The sequence below is a fragment of the Rattus rattus genome, chromosome 11 (assembly GCF_011064425.1).
Source record: "Rattus rattus isolate New Zealand chromosome 11, Rrattus_CSIRO_v1, whole genome shotgun sequence".
Classification (NCBI taxonomy): Eukaryota; Metazoa; Chordata; class Mammalia; order Rodentia; family Muridae; genus Rattus; species Rattus rattus.
In genome coordinates, this window is record NC_046164.1 from 71,402,631 (window position 1) to 71,419,660 (window position 17,030).

Genomic DNA, 17,030 nt, shown 5'->3' on the forward strand with positions numbered 1-17,030 from the left:
ACCCGAGTCCACCTACTGCTCTAACCACCACTCACAGTCTGATTTCCCCAACCCCTTCACCCCAACCCTGCATAAGGCCTGTGAGACTTCTGACTGTCTGGGTTCATATGATGAAATCCTCCAAACCGCTCTTGCTGTGATCAGTGCCCCCATGAAGGTTTGTCACCTGACTGTGGGATGTTTTCACAACAGCCTTCCACCACACCACTGACTGGGAGCAGGGGATGGATGAAGTCTTGTGTACATGAAGCCCAGACTAGGCACTGTGGCGTGATCTACTGGTCTCTCACAGAGCATTTGCCTTTGGGCTGCAACCTCAAGGTCAGCCTCCTCATGTTCTCCAGGAACCACCCAGAGCCAGAAGAGGCTCCATCTCACCCCATGGGGAGCTCCCTTCCCACAGAAGAAAAGTTAGCGGATGAGCCAACCACTTGGACATAAAGGGAAATCAATCCACAAAATTTTACTGCAAACTGGAACGAATGGAATGAGTTATACAGAAAAAATAATTATGTTGTGTGTGTGTGTGTGTGCACGCGCGCACGTGCACACGCGTGCAAGCCAAACAGGATATTGTAAGGACAGACGGCACGCAGAAATCCTGCACTTGATGATCTTACGGCTAATGGAAACATTGATACTGTTATTTGAAATTACTGCAGGGCAGGTATGCTGCAGGATGAAGCATACAAGTAATTATGCTGGTATCATTAGGAACCAGGAATTTTAGCATAAGGGGGGAAAAGGATGGAATTACAAATCAAAGAAATGAAGTTTAAACCCCGTAAGTTAATAAAGCACCTGAAAATGAAATTGGGGAAATAATTCTTTTTACGGCAACATCGAAAGGAATAAAAATATGTTAAGAATAAACTCTTCTGAGGATGTGCAAGACTCGAAAGCTGAAAACACAAAATGTCTGGGTCAGAAGAAGGCCTGGGGGGGGGGTCGGGGACGGGGCAGACCCTCGGCTTTGCAAACGGAAAGATTCCACTTGGTGTAAAGATGGCGGCCGTCATCGCTGATCTCACGTTCCATGACCTCTCCAGGGTTCTACAGACAGTGTGGTCCGAGTGAGACCCAGAATAGCAAAAGCAATGTTTACAAAGGAGAGTGCATCCTTCTCGGTCTCCAGACTTGAGTCATAGAATCAAGACAGCATGGTCGTGGGGCTGGGACGGTGGCGCGCGCATCAGTCAAGAGCACATCAGCTACCCCTGCCGAGGATATGAATTCTGTCTCCAGCGCCCAAGCCGGGGTCTCATAACCACCTGTAACTTCAACCCTAGGGAATGTGGTGTCCTCTTCTGGTCTCTGTGGGTACGTGCATGCATACCCTGGACTCGGTGCGTGATGCAAACACACACACACACACACACACACACACACACACACACACGTGAGCCTGTGTCTATGCACCTGTGCACACACATGTACCTAGTTACACATGAACAAGTATATACATCTACTCAAAAAAAGGAAAAACTATAGCTTCACCAGTAAATTAAAAGTTTAAGGGTGCAAAAAGAAATGCCCCAGAAACATATCCCAGAGGAAAGCTGCAGTGCCTGTCTACTGACTTCAGACTCAGCAAACATCAGAGCGGAAGAATCATTGGGGAAAACAGCTATCACATGATACCGAAAGAATCACGTCACCAGCAACATTTTACAATAAAAGCAAACGCTTTTTAAAATGTTTTTACAAACTGCGACAGATCTTTGAAATAGAACTGACTCCAATTACGGTGGGGCCTCTGGCTCTCACGGTGGGGCCGGTCAGTGGCCAGCGAGGGCGGGGGGGGGCACCGAGCAGCGCATCCAGATTCTACAGAACACGGACACTCATCAGCTGCACATGGAGCCCTCCAAAGTCAATAAGGTAGATTTAATAGTTAAAAATCAAAATTACAGAAAGCACACCTCTGAGAATAATAGAACTCGACTAGAAGTTGGCAATAGGGGAACATCCTTAGGACCCGATTGTTTAGAAATCAGGCACCATGCAGTTAGAGAGATGGCTGGGCAGTTGAGGGCACCGGCTGCTTGAGCAGAGGACCTGAGTTCAATTCCCTGCACCCACGTGGCAGCTCAGAACTGTCCATAACTCCAGTTCCAAGGGATCTGATGCCCTCTGGCTTCTGAAAACACCATGAACACATGCAACGCACACACATACATGCAGACAACACACATGTAAATGATCCATGAAGCAAAGGAGTCTCAGAAAACTAGAGAATGTGTTTAGGGTCTTGCTACATAGCCCAGGCTAGTTTCTAATGCTGAATCCTCCTGGCTCAGCTTCCTAAGTACTGAGATTACAGGCATGCATGCTTGGCTTATAAAACCTTTTTAACTAACTCAATATAATATATATATATAACTATATACACATATGTGTATATAGTTATATATATATATTATATGTAGTTATAGTGGTGCTTAATGGAAAATTTAAAGCATAAAATGTTTGCATTTGGAAATTTTATCCATGATCTAAGCTTCTACCATAAGAAATCAGGCCGGGGCGGGGGGAGAGCAGACAAACAAAAAACCACAACCAACCAAACCAAACGAAGGTAAATAACAGAGCAGGGAGGTGGGGTGAGTCACCTGCAGAGCATGAGAACTTGAGTTTGAAATCCCAGCACTCATACAAAAGCCAGAGGGAGGTGGTGACTCTGTAGGACCAGCACTGCGGCAGGGGTGAGGAAGGGTAGATTCTGGGGGCTCAGTGTCTATGGGTTAATCTGTCTAACCAAAATGGCAAGTTCAGGTTCCCTGAAACCCTGTCTCAAAAAACAAGGTAGAGTGTGATAGAGAAAACATCCCGAGGCTGACCTCTGGCTTCCACATGCACGCACACAGGTGAGTGAATGCACAGAAACAGTCGAGACTCAGACACAGACACACAGACACGCAGACACACAGACACACAGACACATATACACACAGACACACAGACATGCAGACACACACATACACGGGGACACACAGACACACACAGAGACACAAGGACACACATACACACACAGACACATACACACACACAGACACACACACACACACACACACACACACACACACACACTCACACACACACACACACACACACACACACACACACACACACACACACACACACACACACACACACACACACACAAACACACACACACACACACACACACAACACACACACACACACAAACAACACAAACACAAATACTGAGCTCGCAGTCACCCAGGGACATTCCACAAGGAAGATAAACACTACCAACCACAGAAACAAGAGGGAAGCCGGCAACTCAGAGATCACAGACATCCTGTGGGCGCGCCATGCACAAAATTCAACAGCTGTGCTAGCTCATAAACTCTTAAGCTTCCCCCAAGAAATGCTACCCTGACTAGTCCTATGAATTTGTAGTTAATAATTAAAAAAAAAAAAAAGGCAAGGCCCAGGCACTTTTATTGGTGAATTTTAGTAGGGAGTGGCGCTACCTACAGCAGGGTGGTCACAAGTCTGGGCACTCTCATCCCAATCACTCACTGGCTATGAGATTATTCTGATATGAGTCTTAGCAAAAAGGGTGAGGGAAGCAGACAGGCACCGCACCTACGGTCACAGGAATTCCAGCTAAGGTAAGATTGCTTAGGACTGACCCCTGTAGCCACCATCAGAGGTGCCTGGTAGAAGCTGGAGCCTCAGGACAAGCCAACAATTGCAATTTGAGGTTTATGTGCATATAACATGTGTCGTGTATACATTTCATATACATTGTATATACATACATACACAAATATATATATATATTTATATATATTCTACAGTAGCCACAGCAAGTATTTAGAACTAGACCAACACGTTTCTTCTTAAGGAGTGCTTGGGAATCATAGTACAGGTGGCAGGAAGCAGACAGATTGGTCACCCATGTGAGTCCTGGAGAGCACTGTCCACTTCCTAGGTCAAGCATAGCCTCGAAGGCTGGGCCGGCAGGGGTGAAAAGGACTACAGCCCTCGAAGGGGCTTAGTCTTCCAGGAAATTCCCTGGGTTCTCAGAAGACAGTCCTTCTGAGGTCCAGGGCCATTGCTCACAGTCACAGCCTGGCCTCACCTCAGACCTCTCTCTTCCAGAAGAGCCCCAGAGGTGAAGGACTGTCCTCACTAGAAAAGACACACAGCCCAGCTCCTTGCAGGGAAAAAGAGCACTTTCTGGCAGCTGCTGACCACAGCACTACTGTCCCCAGGTAAGCAGTCATCCCTGTGGGCAATCCTTGCTCCAGACCAGGACTCACATCCTGACCTCAAGCACAAGACAAGTGTGCTTTGCTGAAGCACACACTTCTAGGAGCCGAATCGAGGCCTCCACTAGGGCCTCTGGGCAGTGGTGGTATCGAGACCAGCCAGTCAGGGTAGCCTCTGAAGGCGTAATGGTGAGTGAATGAGAGGAGGAAGGAAGACTCCAGAAGAAGGAACATCTAGCGGAAAGGTCCTGAGACAGGGAATGGGCTTGGTTCATTCGATAGAAACATGAAAGCCTCCCGGCAGGAAAGCCAAAAATAAGAGGGGTATAGTCACTGCTGTTGTGGGCCGGGGCCACAGCCTGGACTTAATTCTGCTGTGGCGATGCTGGAGGTGCAAGAGGAGAGAACTGGGACCCCCTCCATCAGAGAACACACCTGTGGAGGCTTTCACATGGGGGGGGGGGAAGAAGTCAGAAGACAACCGGGAACCTGGCACTCGTCTGGCCAGGCTGGATCTCTGGGCTCTCATTCTGTCCAGCACCAGCAAGCAGAGACAGGCATTGTCTAGCCTGCTGACCTCGATTCTGAGGGGCCAGGCTTGGCCAGGACCCAGGCTGGTGGCAGGGCCGGGCACAGGAGACATCACGCCTCAGGCCCCAGCCCCAGGACCACGGCACCTGCCCCAGATTAGATTCTCCTTTCTCATTACCGCTGTAATGGGTCCTTCAGACCTCATTCCAGCCCTAGATATTATCTGACCCGTATAATTAATTAATTATCGCCCAAATATTATAGATTATTAAAAATAGCATAACTAATAGTGTAATATCTCAAGCTGTCGACTTTAATAGTCAACATTGTCTTGGCGGAGCTTATCAGCCCAGGACACCCGGTGAGAATATTGATTCCGGGTAATTTTAGCCGTCATCTGCCATCCTGACTGGATTGTCAGGCCTCACCCAGGCCGGCCTCATTTGAAATCGTTAAACCGCCGCGCGGCTCACAGCGGATCTTAATGTTTCCTTTTTCTCCCCTTCAATATGTTTCAGCAACAGAGAAGGAAATAAATAGAGAAGTGGAGGGGGGAGGACGGCGAGGGAGAGGGACGGCCTGCACCCCTGGAGAGCTCGGGGGTGACGGGTTCGCCCCTACACTGGTGTCAGCCTTTTCTGGGGGTTTTCCAGTCTCAGCCCCCTGTGCCGAGGGGCAATGGGTGGGGGGGTCCCCACAAACAGACGTCCCATTTAGCCCACGGGCGCTCGCGCACAGAGACGCAGGCGCAAAGCCAGGTCCAGCCACACGGATGTATGGCGCCCAGGACTCTGGCACGCTCCCTGCGCGGTCCGATCCGTGCATCCCTGGCTGCACTTTAGGCGTTTGGACTCTGACCTCAGGACACCATCCTGCGGCTCACCCAGTTCTCCCGGGCGCCAACACGGGTCACTGCAGTTCCGCGCCGTGTCGGCAGGGGGCGGGCGGGGGCCGTGGGCGAAGCGGCCGTGTGTCTTCACCTGTGCAGACACAGCTCCCCCCCCCACGCCCCCGTGGCGCAGCCCTCCCTAGTGACGTCTCCGTACAGGAACACCCAGGTCTCGGACAACCACCCTGAAACACCCGCTACATCGCAGACACGCCCCCACCCAGAGGACACGCCCCTCCACATACCACACTCCCACCTCAGAGCACCTTTCATCCCGTGACACTCCCCTCCTTCCTCCCCACCGCCGCCGCAGACACTTTCCTTCTGAAGACGCAGTCCCCTGCCACCTGGACGTCCTCCTCCACAACACGCCTCCTTCCCAAGACACTCTCTCACCCAGAAAACTTGTCCCTTTTCTGCAGACCCTCCAACCTCAAGGTTAAATCTCTGGTCCGGAAGATAACCCCCACCCTGACAATACACCCCTCAACCTCAATGACATGCGTTTCTCCTCCCCTTGGATCTCAAAATCCCTCTTCCTGGTTTCCTGTACTGTAAAATAAGTTTCCCCGCCTTCTAATTATGATTCATGTGCATAGTAATAATTTAATAATTAAGGACTGCGCTAGAGCCATTAACCTCAATTAAGCTCATTGCTTAGTGTCCAGCTCCTCTCCACATGCCCTCCTGACCCGAGTGGCCCTGTAGGCACTTAGGTTGTGTGTGTGTGCGTGCGTGCGTGTGTGTGTGTGTGTGTGTGTGTGTGCGCCAGCTGGAATGAATACTTTGTCGTCCTGAGCTCCCTCCCTCCACCCTCTTGTCCCTCTTTAGTGTTGGGGTACAGTCTCTAGATATCCTCTTACTCATCCCTCTCTATCCCCCGGGGGCCTCTCTATATACCCACTGTCACAGCTTCCCAGACTACTCCTCAGCCTAACACAGGCTAGCCCTCCAGAACCTTCCCTAAAGTCAGCGGGAATGAGATGACATATTCTCCCTGGTGACAGAGGCACCAGAGGCCACACCCCCCCCCACAGCAAAGGCTGTGCCAATCTTACTTACCCTGATCCCAGACTCACCCCCACAACGGAAGCACTGAAGATGTCTAAATAAATGATAGATGGAAGAAAGCCCTGTGTAGGTATCGTGTGAGTCACACTGACTGTAGGGGTGTCCAGTGGCCCACAACCATGGGCAGGACAGAGATGGACAAGTCAGTTGATGAGTTGAGGGCAGAGTGGAGTCATCAGGAGCATTTTCTACCCACAGGGGCTAGGCATGTTACTATGAAGGCAGAGGTGCAGGCCCTTGGTTGGAACCCTTGCCCAACTCCGACCTACCTTTCCTTGTGTGTAAAACATGTTTGCACTTTGCTTCCCAGCTATGTCTTGATGAGAGACAGAGGACCGAGTCATGCACTGTGTTCAAAAGCCCACTTTGATCAGAGTCACATGCAGACAGATAAATGCCCCTGGATGTGTTAGAGTAAGACAGGGCAAGACCGAGGGGCAGAGGATGGTGCCAATCTCACTGGGGAGAAGTCGATGCGCTCCCAGGTATGATGGTTTTGGACAGCGGGCGAAGGGTACTCCTAGTGGTTAGCATCAGATTCAGAAAGGACCTTGGGGTATGGTGCTCAGATTCAGAACCATTCAGGACGACCCGCAGGGTCTCGCAGGAAGGTTACTCAGCCCAGGCATAATTCTTGGATCACGTTGACTTCAGGAAGCTTCTAGGAGGGGAGAGCTGTGTGGAATCACACTTAAGAAGGACTGAAGACAAAGGGAGGGGGCCAGGCAGTAAGAAGTGAGCAATGGGACATGAGGCTTTAATCCCAGGCAGAGGCAGGTGGATCTCTGAGTTCAAGGCCAGCCTGGCCTACAAATCGAGTTCCAGGCCATCCAGGGCTGCATAGTAAGACCCTCTCTCAAACAAACAAAACAAAAAGTGCAGGAAGCAAAGTGCCAAGGTACTCCCAGTTCTCCACCCTCAAAGAGGGGTTTCCTGACCCCATGTCTTTATGCAGAAACTTTCCCTCACAGCTTTCGACAGTGAGAAGTCCGGAGTTCATGTACTGTTGGGAGCCCTGGAGAATAAGGGCAGGTGGCAATCTGGGGAAGCTCTGACTGGACATCTTCTTAAGACCTTTCAAGGAAGTCAGCGGCTCTATCTAGCAAAGTCTAGATGGAATAGAGAACGGTGCTAGCTCACGGGGACAGATTCCCCCTCTAAGCACCCCAAGGGAACCTAAGAGAGAGATGGCTTAGAGAAAATGAATGGACACTGTCTCCACTCTGGAATTCCTAGACTGGTAATCAGCAGGTTCTGCCACATGTGAGGGAGTAAGAGTCAAGGCACAGGGAGTCTCCTGACCCCTGGTCAACCTCATTCCTTGCTATCTGCCCTCTGGCACTGAGAAACTGATGACCTGTGACGTTTCACTTTAAACACTGGTCAGGAGTACCAGTGTTCACATTAAAACCCCACCGCCTATCGGTTCGATGGCTTTGAGCACATCACTATCCTCTTTGGCCTCAGTTTACCCCATCTTGTCTTGCAGTTAGTAAACCTTTCTAGGTCAAAAGTTCAACTAGCAGTGTCCAAGAGAGGGAGCCAGCTGGCCACTGCCTGTGCAGCCTTCTCTCCATGAACAGTACTTATCATTCCTGCAGCCCTGGAGACGTTCCTGGTGCTCTCGTTGTTAATGCTTTGGGTTTCAGATTGAAAGGATTTGAACTTTACCTTTGCATCACAAAAGTAACCTCTTTAGAGGAGCCAGAGACGATGATGACGACGACAAAGACGACGATGACAATGACGATGACGACAAAGACAACAAGTACTACTGCTACTACTACTACCACACACACATATATATATATATTGTGTGTGTGTAGTATATGCATGTGTGTGTGTGAGTGTGTGTGACTTCCTCTGAATCCCATACCATTTGAACAGGAGGGTGCAAAGTCAGCAGCCATCGATTCTGTGAAACTCCCTAGTCCTTTGGTGTGAGGTGAATGGGTGGACATCTCATCTGGGTGTGTAATGTACAAGGGGCCCAGACACCACATTGTACCCAAAAAGATGCAAGCTCTGAGATGGGCAGATTTGTAATAGACAGTGAGGGCGGTGCACGAGTGGAGAGCAGAAATGTGCTGGCTGGATCCAGTTGCTGAACCTGCCTGTGACTGCCTGTAGTCTCCTGGAAACTGAGGTCAGCTAGGGGGTAGGAGAGAGGCTGGGGGAGAGGGAGAGGGCAGAGCGGCTGTCCGCGGTACTGACCTGGCAGCCGACAGATCTCACCGCGGCTCTGGGAGCTGTCCGCGGTCCTGACCTCTAGCCTACTTGTTGAGCTCTGTGTGCAGTGCTGATAGCGGCTCCTCCTCTGTGGCCTCGGGCGATCCAGAGGTCAGCAGCCCCAGCTCCTTCTTTCTTCTGAGTTTCTGAACGTGCTGTGTCCATTCCTGAGGGGACAGAAGACCCAAAGGGAATATACCTTAAAGAAAGCAAATAAGCAGAGCTGCTCATTCATTTTCCAGACTGGAGAGCAGCAGAGGGTACCATGTATTGGTATGGGTTGAGGTCAAGAAAGGCGCATAGGAGTGCCTAACTTCCTGCATTGTGTCCTTCCAGAGAGCCAGCCCACTCAGAGGCTACAGAATACCAGCAGCCCCTCAGTCCACACTCGGTGAACCAGGTTACTAAAGTGCCTGCCTCTGCATATTGCCAGAAAGGTTTGGGGGGCCCTGGGACTGGGCAGAGTGGGGGTGGAGTTAACAGTGCACAAGGCAAACTGCAGTCATAGTGGAGCAGTCTGTGGATGTGCCCAACCATAAAGACCCTGAACACTACCGCCCTTACAGCCCGTCCACAGAGCTCCCAGGAGCAGAAATAAGGGATACTCCACCAGTCACTGTTCATTCTTTTACTCTGGGGAAGTGGTTGTTACTGGAGCCCTTGAGTCCTTGAAGGGAAGTAAATGGCATCTTAAAGAGCACTATACAGTGTAGCAAGTTAACAACAGAGGCTGGGGGTTCCTCCTCTCACCTCTTTCAGAATTTCAAAATGCACAATTCAGGGGGAAAGAAGCTAAAAATGTCTGCCTGTCCCCTCTTTTCCTAGGCCCACTTCTCAGACCTCTTGTCACATCCCCTTGTCATATTTTCGCCCTTGCCACAGTTGTTCCTGCTTCGTCACCTCAGTCCCACATGCCTTATCACCCTGACTGACCCGCCATACTGGGGGCTCCTCAGGAAAAGGGGATACTTCCCATCCACTGAGCAGGCAGAGACATCTCTACTCTAGGCTGGGATTTCACCTGTCAGTGCCCACCTGGGGCCCCACAAGTGAAGCTGGTGGGCTGGAGATAACCTGAGATGGCAGATGGGCAGAGATTGCACAAATGAGGGTCTAATTGACAATCAATTGTGATTAGGAGCTAAAGGACGTCCTTATAGCCCTAGACAGTCCTGTTGAGGCTGAAAGAGGGCTGTTGTTTGGAGGTCTGGGAGAGGAGGAGGGGCATCAGGCATCCCTCTGTTGGGGTCGTTCCTCAGAGGTAGGGTGGGAACAGAGGAAGAAGCCGGCTCAGTCTCTCAGTGATCGAGGTCCACACAGCACTGTCCCAGACCAAAGGAAGAGGAGAAGAGGTGCCCCCATGCAGCTCTGGAGGAGCCCCGGGCCACCTTACTCCTCAGAATTGGCTGTGAGCTTGACTTTCATTGCTCTGCTACAGCTCACAGGAGAATATGGAGGGGCAGGAAGAGAGGAGAGGAAGGGCAGGGGAAGCAAACCAGGCACCCACAAACTCCTGGCCGGTCAAGGTTCTTTCTCTGCATCCCACCCACTTCTGACCAGTCCCCTCCCATCTGCAGGCAGAGTATCTGGCAGTGCCAAGTGTGAGTTTGGATGGAAAAAAAATAAAGAACCAGAACCCAGTATCTGGCTGCATATTTTTCTATAGCATGTTACGTTATCTTATTCCTTATCCCATTAACACATTGTATTATATTTGCTCTGCCCTAGCAGCAGTCTACGCTCACATTCTAGAAAACGCCACTTGCTTATCCTGAAGGAAAGCCGCACAGAAAGGGCTACACAGGTCACTGTATTTCCTCACAGGCAGGCGTCTCGTGTGTGTGATGGCTGAGGGTGCAGCCATGCCAGCTCCCAGTCACCCAGTAAGGTGTGGGTGCTGTGGCTGCTGTTAAACGTTTGCCAACATTCACCTCTCTGATGACTTGTGACGGTGATGAGTGTTTGTGTGGGGTGGGGGTGGGGGGAGTGTGCTTGCAGGGATGTCGCAGAGTCTCCACTACCCACAGCCAGGTCTGCACATGACCTCCCTCCCCCAGAGAAGCTCCCTTCTGCACCCAGTGTCTCTGCTTCCCAGGGACGATTGGGACCTGGCAGTGGGCCTGCGTGCAGTCCTCACCAAAGGACTTAAAAGAGACAGGAAGTGGAAGCCTGGAGGAGCGGGTGGGGGAGAGGTGATGGGGTGCAGTGCACTGCCCTTACGAGCCACCTTCTGACTGGGTATGGCTGCTCATGAATGAATTCCTGCTTGTGTGCTGGCCGTTTCTGAATGAGTGCGTGTGTGTGTGTGTGTGTGTGTGTGTGTGTGTGTGTGTGTGTGTGTGTGAAAGAGAACGAACGGGGCGTGTACATCTATATTCAAACTCAGCTGAGAAGAGGGAGGGAGTGAAGACCAAGGTGGGGGCGGGAAGAAGATAATTACCTCACTGCGATGGGAGATTACCCACCCTCCTTCCCCAGAGGTGATTTATAATTTAAAGATAAAGAATAATCAAGTCCTGGCAAGGAAGGACACAGTGTTGTGGGTCTGATTAGAATCTCAGGATGGACCAGCACGCGGTGAGGGTGGGAGGGGGCAGGGAAGAGGGGAGGAGAGCCCTGCCCCCCTCCTCCTGCCACCCGTCCCAGCCTCCCAGAGGCTCAGCATGTCCGAGCTTGGCCCAAATTACAGGCGATCGGTCCCCCATTATTTCTCCTAACTTTTAATTTCTGCTTCCGAAGGATCATTGCCCGCGGTAATTGCAAAGGACCGTCCTTGTGCAGAGCGGGCTCTCGGGACCGCAGTGGGAGGAGGAGTGCACACCCGCTGGAGCGCACGTCGGCGCACGCACTCACAGCCCGGGCGCGCCAGCTCCACCGCCGGGTCCCACCTGGGTCCTTCAGAGTCGGGTCAGCTCACGGGCCTGAGCGAGAGGAGGAGGGAAACTCGGAAGCAAAGCATCGGCTACCTGACCCTCACCCTCCGAAGCCGGGTTCGACCTTCCGAGGTCGCGGAGGCCGTCCTGTAGATATCCAGACTGTGGACGAGACGGCGCACAAACGCTCAGGCCTCAACCGGCCCTTCTGACTTGTTAAGGGAGGGGAAGAGGATAGTTTCCGTTTTATTTCTGGAAGAAACACATATTTTCCCGTTACATGAAGGGTATCGATCTTTATGTAGGCCACCTGCTATTTGTGCGATTTTTTTTTCCGGTCACCCTTTCGGGGGGCGGGGACCGGGACGGCCGCCTAGCCCAGCTCAATTCGATTCCACTTCTAATGAGCGTCACTCGCGGCCGCCAGCCCCGCCTCTTGCGGGGATTTCGTGTCGTCCCTAATTTGATCCAGCCAAGGGGGCGGGAGTCAGAGCTGGTGAGGATGGAGGGACAGAGATCCTGACCAGATTGCTCCAGACGCGAAAAATAGCAATCCGGGGCAGCGGAAACCGAAACCCTGGGAACGCGCCCCACGAGGGGCTGAAGAATCTGCAAGAGCCCCCGCTCTCCCTCCCCCGTCCCAGCAGCGGTAGGCGCGGGAGTCCCGGGTGCCTCGGTAGCCCAGAACCCCGCGTGCCACGGCAGCACGAGAGACCCGCCCTAGTGGGACCCTGTCCAGGCCAACTCGGGGCTCGCGGGTTCACCGTCCTGGGGTCTCCGCAGCCCTCCACCGCCAACTGATCCCGTAATTATTTAAAAGCCGGGCTGTCTCCTCCCCCTTCGGCGAGGAGGCGGGCACGCAGTTTCCAGCCCCGCGGAGGCGCAGCGGCACGGTGCTGACCACCACAGCCTCCAGCCGACTGTGCTCTGGCTCCCGGCAGGGCGTCTGTCTGTCCGTCTCTGCGGCTCAGTCCGTGAGTCCCGCACCGGGCCCGCCTACTCCGCTTGGGACCGTTCGCAGCCAATTAGGCGTGAGCGCTAACGAGGGGAACGGAACCCCGCGGCCGCCTGCGGGCGCACGTGTGTGCGGCGTGTGGGCGCGTGGGCGCCTCCGGCGGGGCCGCCATAAATGCACTGGCCGGGCGCGGCGGGCGCCTGAAGCGGTGGCGGAGGCTACGCCAGGCAGCACTAGCCAAGCGGGACGCAGCGGCGAGAACTGCTGGGCTGAAGCTGATTTTGCGGGGTGCAGGGATGGGATCCCAGTAGGTAGCGGGGCCCGAGCCGCCTGAGCGGCCCGAGGCCGGCATGAGTACCAGCGGCCCGGCGGCACCTGGGGACATCCCCGCGCTGCCACCGCCACCGCCACCGCCCGAGCCCGGCTCGGGGCCCGCACCACCAGCTCCTGCGGCTACAGCTCGGGACGCTATGGACGGACGAGCTGAGCTGCCCATCTTCCCCCGGGCTGGAGTCCCACCGCTCGCGGCTAGCGACACTGTGCCCGCGGTGCCAGAGGGGGCTGGAGCAGCCCGGCCCGCCGCGCCCCCGCGCCCCACCTCCTTCTCCGTGCTGGACATTCTAGATCCCAACAAGTTCAACAGTAGGAGACGCCGGTGCGTGCTCCTGGGCCCCGTGGTGCCCGCTACGTGTGCCCCGTGCGCCCCGGCCGCGTGCGTCCCGGTCCCCGCTGCCTCCGGACGCTCGCCGCGCGCAGAGCTGGAACGCCGAGCCCTTTCCGCCGCCACAGGAGTCGCCGCGGCCGCGGGAGCTGAGCCTACAAGTGAGTATAAGGGGTGGGCGCTGGGGGCGAGGACACCGACTGCTCCGGAATGTTTATGCTCCCGGGACCACGCGGCGAGCTGGGCCTGACCGGCGCCGCCCGGCTCTGTGGAAAGTTCGCAGAGCGCGGGGTCCGCCTGGAGCATCCGTGGCCTCCTCCCGACCCGGACTCCAGGGCCCTCACTGCTGCACGTTTCTGGAAAGATTCTGCTGGGCCACATCTGGGGCTTTGGGGTTGCGACAACGGTCTAGGATTCGCCTAGTCAGTCTCTGGTGTTGGAGGGTAGTTGGTGCCGGAGGCAAAGGGACATGCGGCGGCTGGCTTGGTGACTTACCCACCCCCACCGTGGCCTCCCCAGCCCTCCCCCTTTGGACAAATCAGACTAATTGTGACAAAACGCTGGTTATCTCTGGAAAAACAATTAAATCCCTTCGATTACAGTTAAAGGGAAATGTGCTTAGCGGCGGAAAGCGGCCGGTAATGGGGCGGCCCGCGCCCCCTTTGCGGTCGATATCCCATTACGGCGCATGCATATCTCTTTCAAGCACCTTGCAAACTCCCCCCGAACATCTAAATTATAGGGTCAAAATTCGGATAATTACTCGATTAAAACCTATTACACTTATTAGGGGCCGCTATTGATCGCGAATTGCATTCGACCAGCTCCTGATTGCTTTTTTGTACCCCTCCCCCGTCCTCCCTCTAACTTCCTGGCCCCTGAGCCTCTCACGGACCGGAATGCTCAGGGAGAACTGGACTGGGGCCGCCAGCTCCACCAGCGCTGTTGCATTGACCTTCCTCCGTTCCTAGAGGGAGGAAGAGCAGGCCCGCAGGCTGCAGTTGTACCCCTGGTTGGTTGGCCTACCCGGAACCAGCGGCTGCCTGCTGGAGCCGTGTAGGGAGGGAGCGAGCGCTGCACATTTGGAGAAGGCAGGGCAGGGCTGGGGCTTGGATGACTGGCTACGGGTCGCCTGAGGGAAGAGTTGCCCTGCTAAGACCTGGGAGTTGAGGACAGGACACCCGCAGTCTTCATGCGACCTGGGTCATTTGAGCTGGGGTATTCGTGAGTTGTGACTTTATGCTCCAGTATGTGGGCGCCAACTCGACCAAGGAGTTGAGCACCGGCACTGGGCTGGAAAGAGTGGAGGCCTCCTCTGGCATTTAAAGACCACCTGTGGGTGAGGGGCATGAACGGTCCTCAGATTCCTGCATAGGAGACAGACAGCCTCGCAAATTTCAGAGACAAAATGCAGTCATGGCGGCAGCTTCTCTCTGGATGCCGCGGGGCTGGTGCTCATATTCCCTCTCAGGGTCCTGCTTCCAGCCTCACAGCGCCCTTGCCCAGCTTCCAAACTCGACCAGCTCAGGGGAAGCTAGAGCCCGCTTAAGGCAGTGTCGCTCGGGAGCTGGCTAATGGGCCCCAGAGGCTGGCAGGGAAGCCCTAGTTTTCAGGGCCTGGAGCCTGAGGTGGGGACAGCTCCGAGACGACTGATTTCGGTCTTCAGAAGTGGCCTCCACAAGGCCGGCCGACCCCACCCCAGGCCTCCAGCCCCTCCAGCTATTAACTGTGCGGTAATTGGCTGGCCCAGCGCCCGCTGTAATTGGAAGGTAATATACGCCGAAATAAATTAAATAGACTTTAACTAGTTTGTACATTACACAAAATGAGTTTAATTAAGTTTGTATCTGCCCCGTGAATCGATCCGAGCTCTTTCTCCGCTCTACACTTCGAGGGCCGCCCGCGCACCGCAGCCCTAAAGGCGGAGGCAAGGACTGCGGATGGGGCAGCAAAAGCAGCTCGAAAGAGAGAGAGATTTCCTCCGAAGGAAGGCAGAGAGGAAATGCAAGCAACCAAGGAGGAGCTGTGGGAAGGAGGGAGGGAAAGAAAATCTTTGGGGAAGGGGTAAACGAAGAAGAGGAGAAACCCAACGATTAAAAGATAATCTCTCCCCGGGAATTCGGGCAGGGTGGCTGGGTGCGGGCCTGACCCTCTGTCCTCTTCCTTTTCACCACCCGCAGGTACTGGGGACTCTTACAGGGCGGACGAGGCCGAGGCCAACGGCTACAGCAGCGGCAGTGGTCGCAGCCCGACCGTGGACAGCGAGGATGAAGCGCCTGAGGAGGACGAGGACGAAGACGAGGCGCCCGAGGTGCAGGATGTTCAGGGCGCCGAGGAGCCTCGGGGAGGCAGCGGCGGTCTCGGGGCCCGCGGGTCGGGTTGCTCCGGAGCGGCCGAGGTCGAGGCTTCCCCCGTGGACGAGGCTGCGGCCCCAGGGCCCCGCGGGAACTCGCCCGGAGCCCCGGGCCCGCCTGTAACTGCTGCGGGAGCGGGGAGCGCGGGGAGCACCCCGCAGGGCGCCGCCGTGGCCACCAAACCCAAGCGGAAGCGCACGGGCTCGGACTCGAAGTCCGGGAAGCCGCGGCGTGCGCGCACCGCCTTCACCTACGAGCAGCTCGTGGCGCTGGAGAACAAGTTTAAGGCCACTCGCTACCTGTCGGTGTGCGAGCGCCTCAACCTGGCGCTGTCGCTGAGCCTCACGGAGACGCAGGTGAAGATCTGGTTCCAGAACCGACGAACCAAGTGGAAGAAGCAAAACCCTGGCGCTGACACCAGCGCGCCGACCGGCGGCGGCGGGGGCCCGGGCCCGGGAGCGGGGCCCGGCGCGGGGCTGCCCGGCGGCCTCAGTCCCCTCAGCCCCTCGCCGCCCATGGGCGCGCCGCTCGCTTTGCACGGCCCGGCGGGGTACCCGGCGCACAGTCCGGGAGGGCTGGTGTGCGCCGCGCAGCTGCCCTTCTTGTCCAGCCCGGCCGTGCTCTCGCCCTTCGTGCTGGGCTCGCAGACGTACGGCGCGCCCGCCTTCTACGCGCCCCACCTCTGAACCTCGGTGCCAGGACCCCGGTGGGGACCGCACCACGCGGCCTAGTGGCCAGAGGACCTAAGGCGAGCGCGGCCATCTCTTTTCTAAGGTTTCAGTCGTTGGTCCTGTATATAGCCGGTTCCTACAGAAGAGAAATTTATAAACGAGTGTGCGCAGGGGCCAAACGGGAGGCTCCCGTGGCCTGCTCCAAGCACTTTGCAGAACTCTTAATAAACCACAGGAAGCCACGCGGGCGTTTTTCCGAAGGCTCTGGCGCCGTAGGATGCCGATCCCGCCTTCCTGTCCGCTTGAGTTCTTAGCCATCTGTGTGTCTCCCTGAGCAGGGACTCCAGAGCCCCGTTAGGTCTAGTTCCCTATTTGTGTTAGTGTCTAATGGTCACTCTGGTAGCTTGCACCAAGACATCCTTCTCTCTTGGGGATCGCCCCGGGAGTTGGACCAGCATGGGTCCCTTTCCCGCTGTCTCCGAAGTGAGGCCTTTCCCCCTCTTCTTGCAGCCTGGCACTGCTGAGCTCCAAAGGGAGCGCTACTGTTGCTCT

At 54.9% G+C, this 17,030-nt stretch overlaps 1 protein-coding gene across 1 annotated transcript; it reads left to right on the forward strand.

Moving 5' to 3' along the window:
* Positions 1-13,142: 13,142 nt before the first annotated feature.
* Positions 13,143-16,493, forward strand: Nkx1-1 (NK1 homeobox 1). The gene is made up of 2 exons (XM_032917143.1): positions 13,143-13,614; positions 15,634-16,493. Exons 1-2 carry the CDS (start codon positions 13,143-13,145, stop codon positions 16,491-16,493), a joined length of 1,332 nt encoding a protein of 443 aa, XP_032773034.1.
* The last annotated feature ends 537 nt before the right edge of the window (positions 16,494-17,030 follow it).

Bases quoted from the DNA above. Each gene is read 5' to 3' on its own strand.
- Nkx1-1 (XM_032917143.1), top strand. From the start codon at position 13,143: ATGAGTACCAGCGGCCCGGCGGCACCTGGGGACATCCCCGCGCTGCCA. The intron at 13,615-15,633 runs GTGAGTATAAGG...CACCACCCGCAG, and splicing joins CGCGGGAGCTGAGCCTACAA to GTACTGGGGACTCTTACAGG.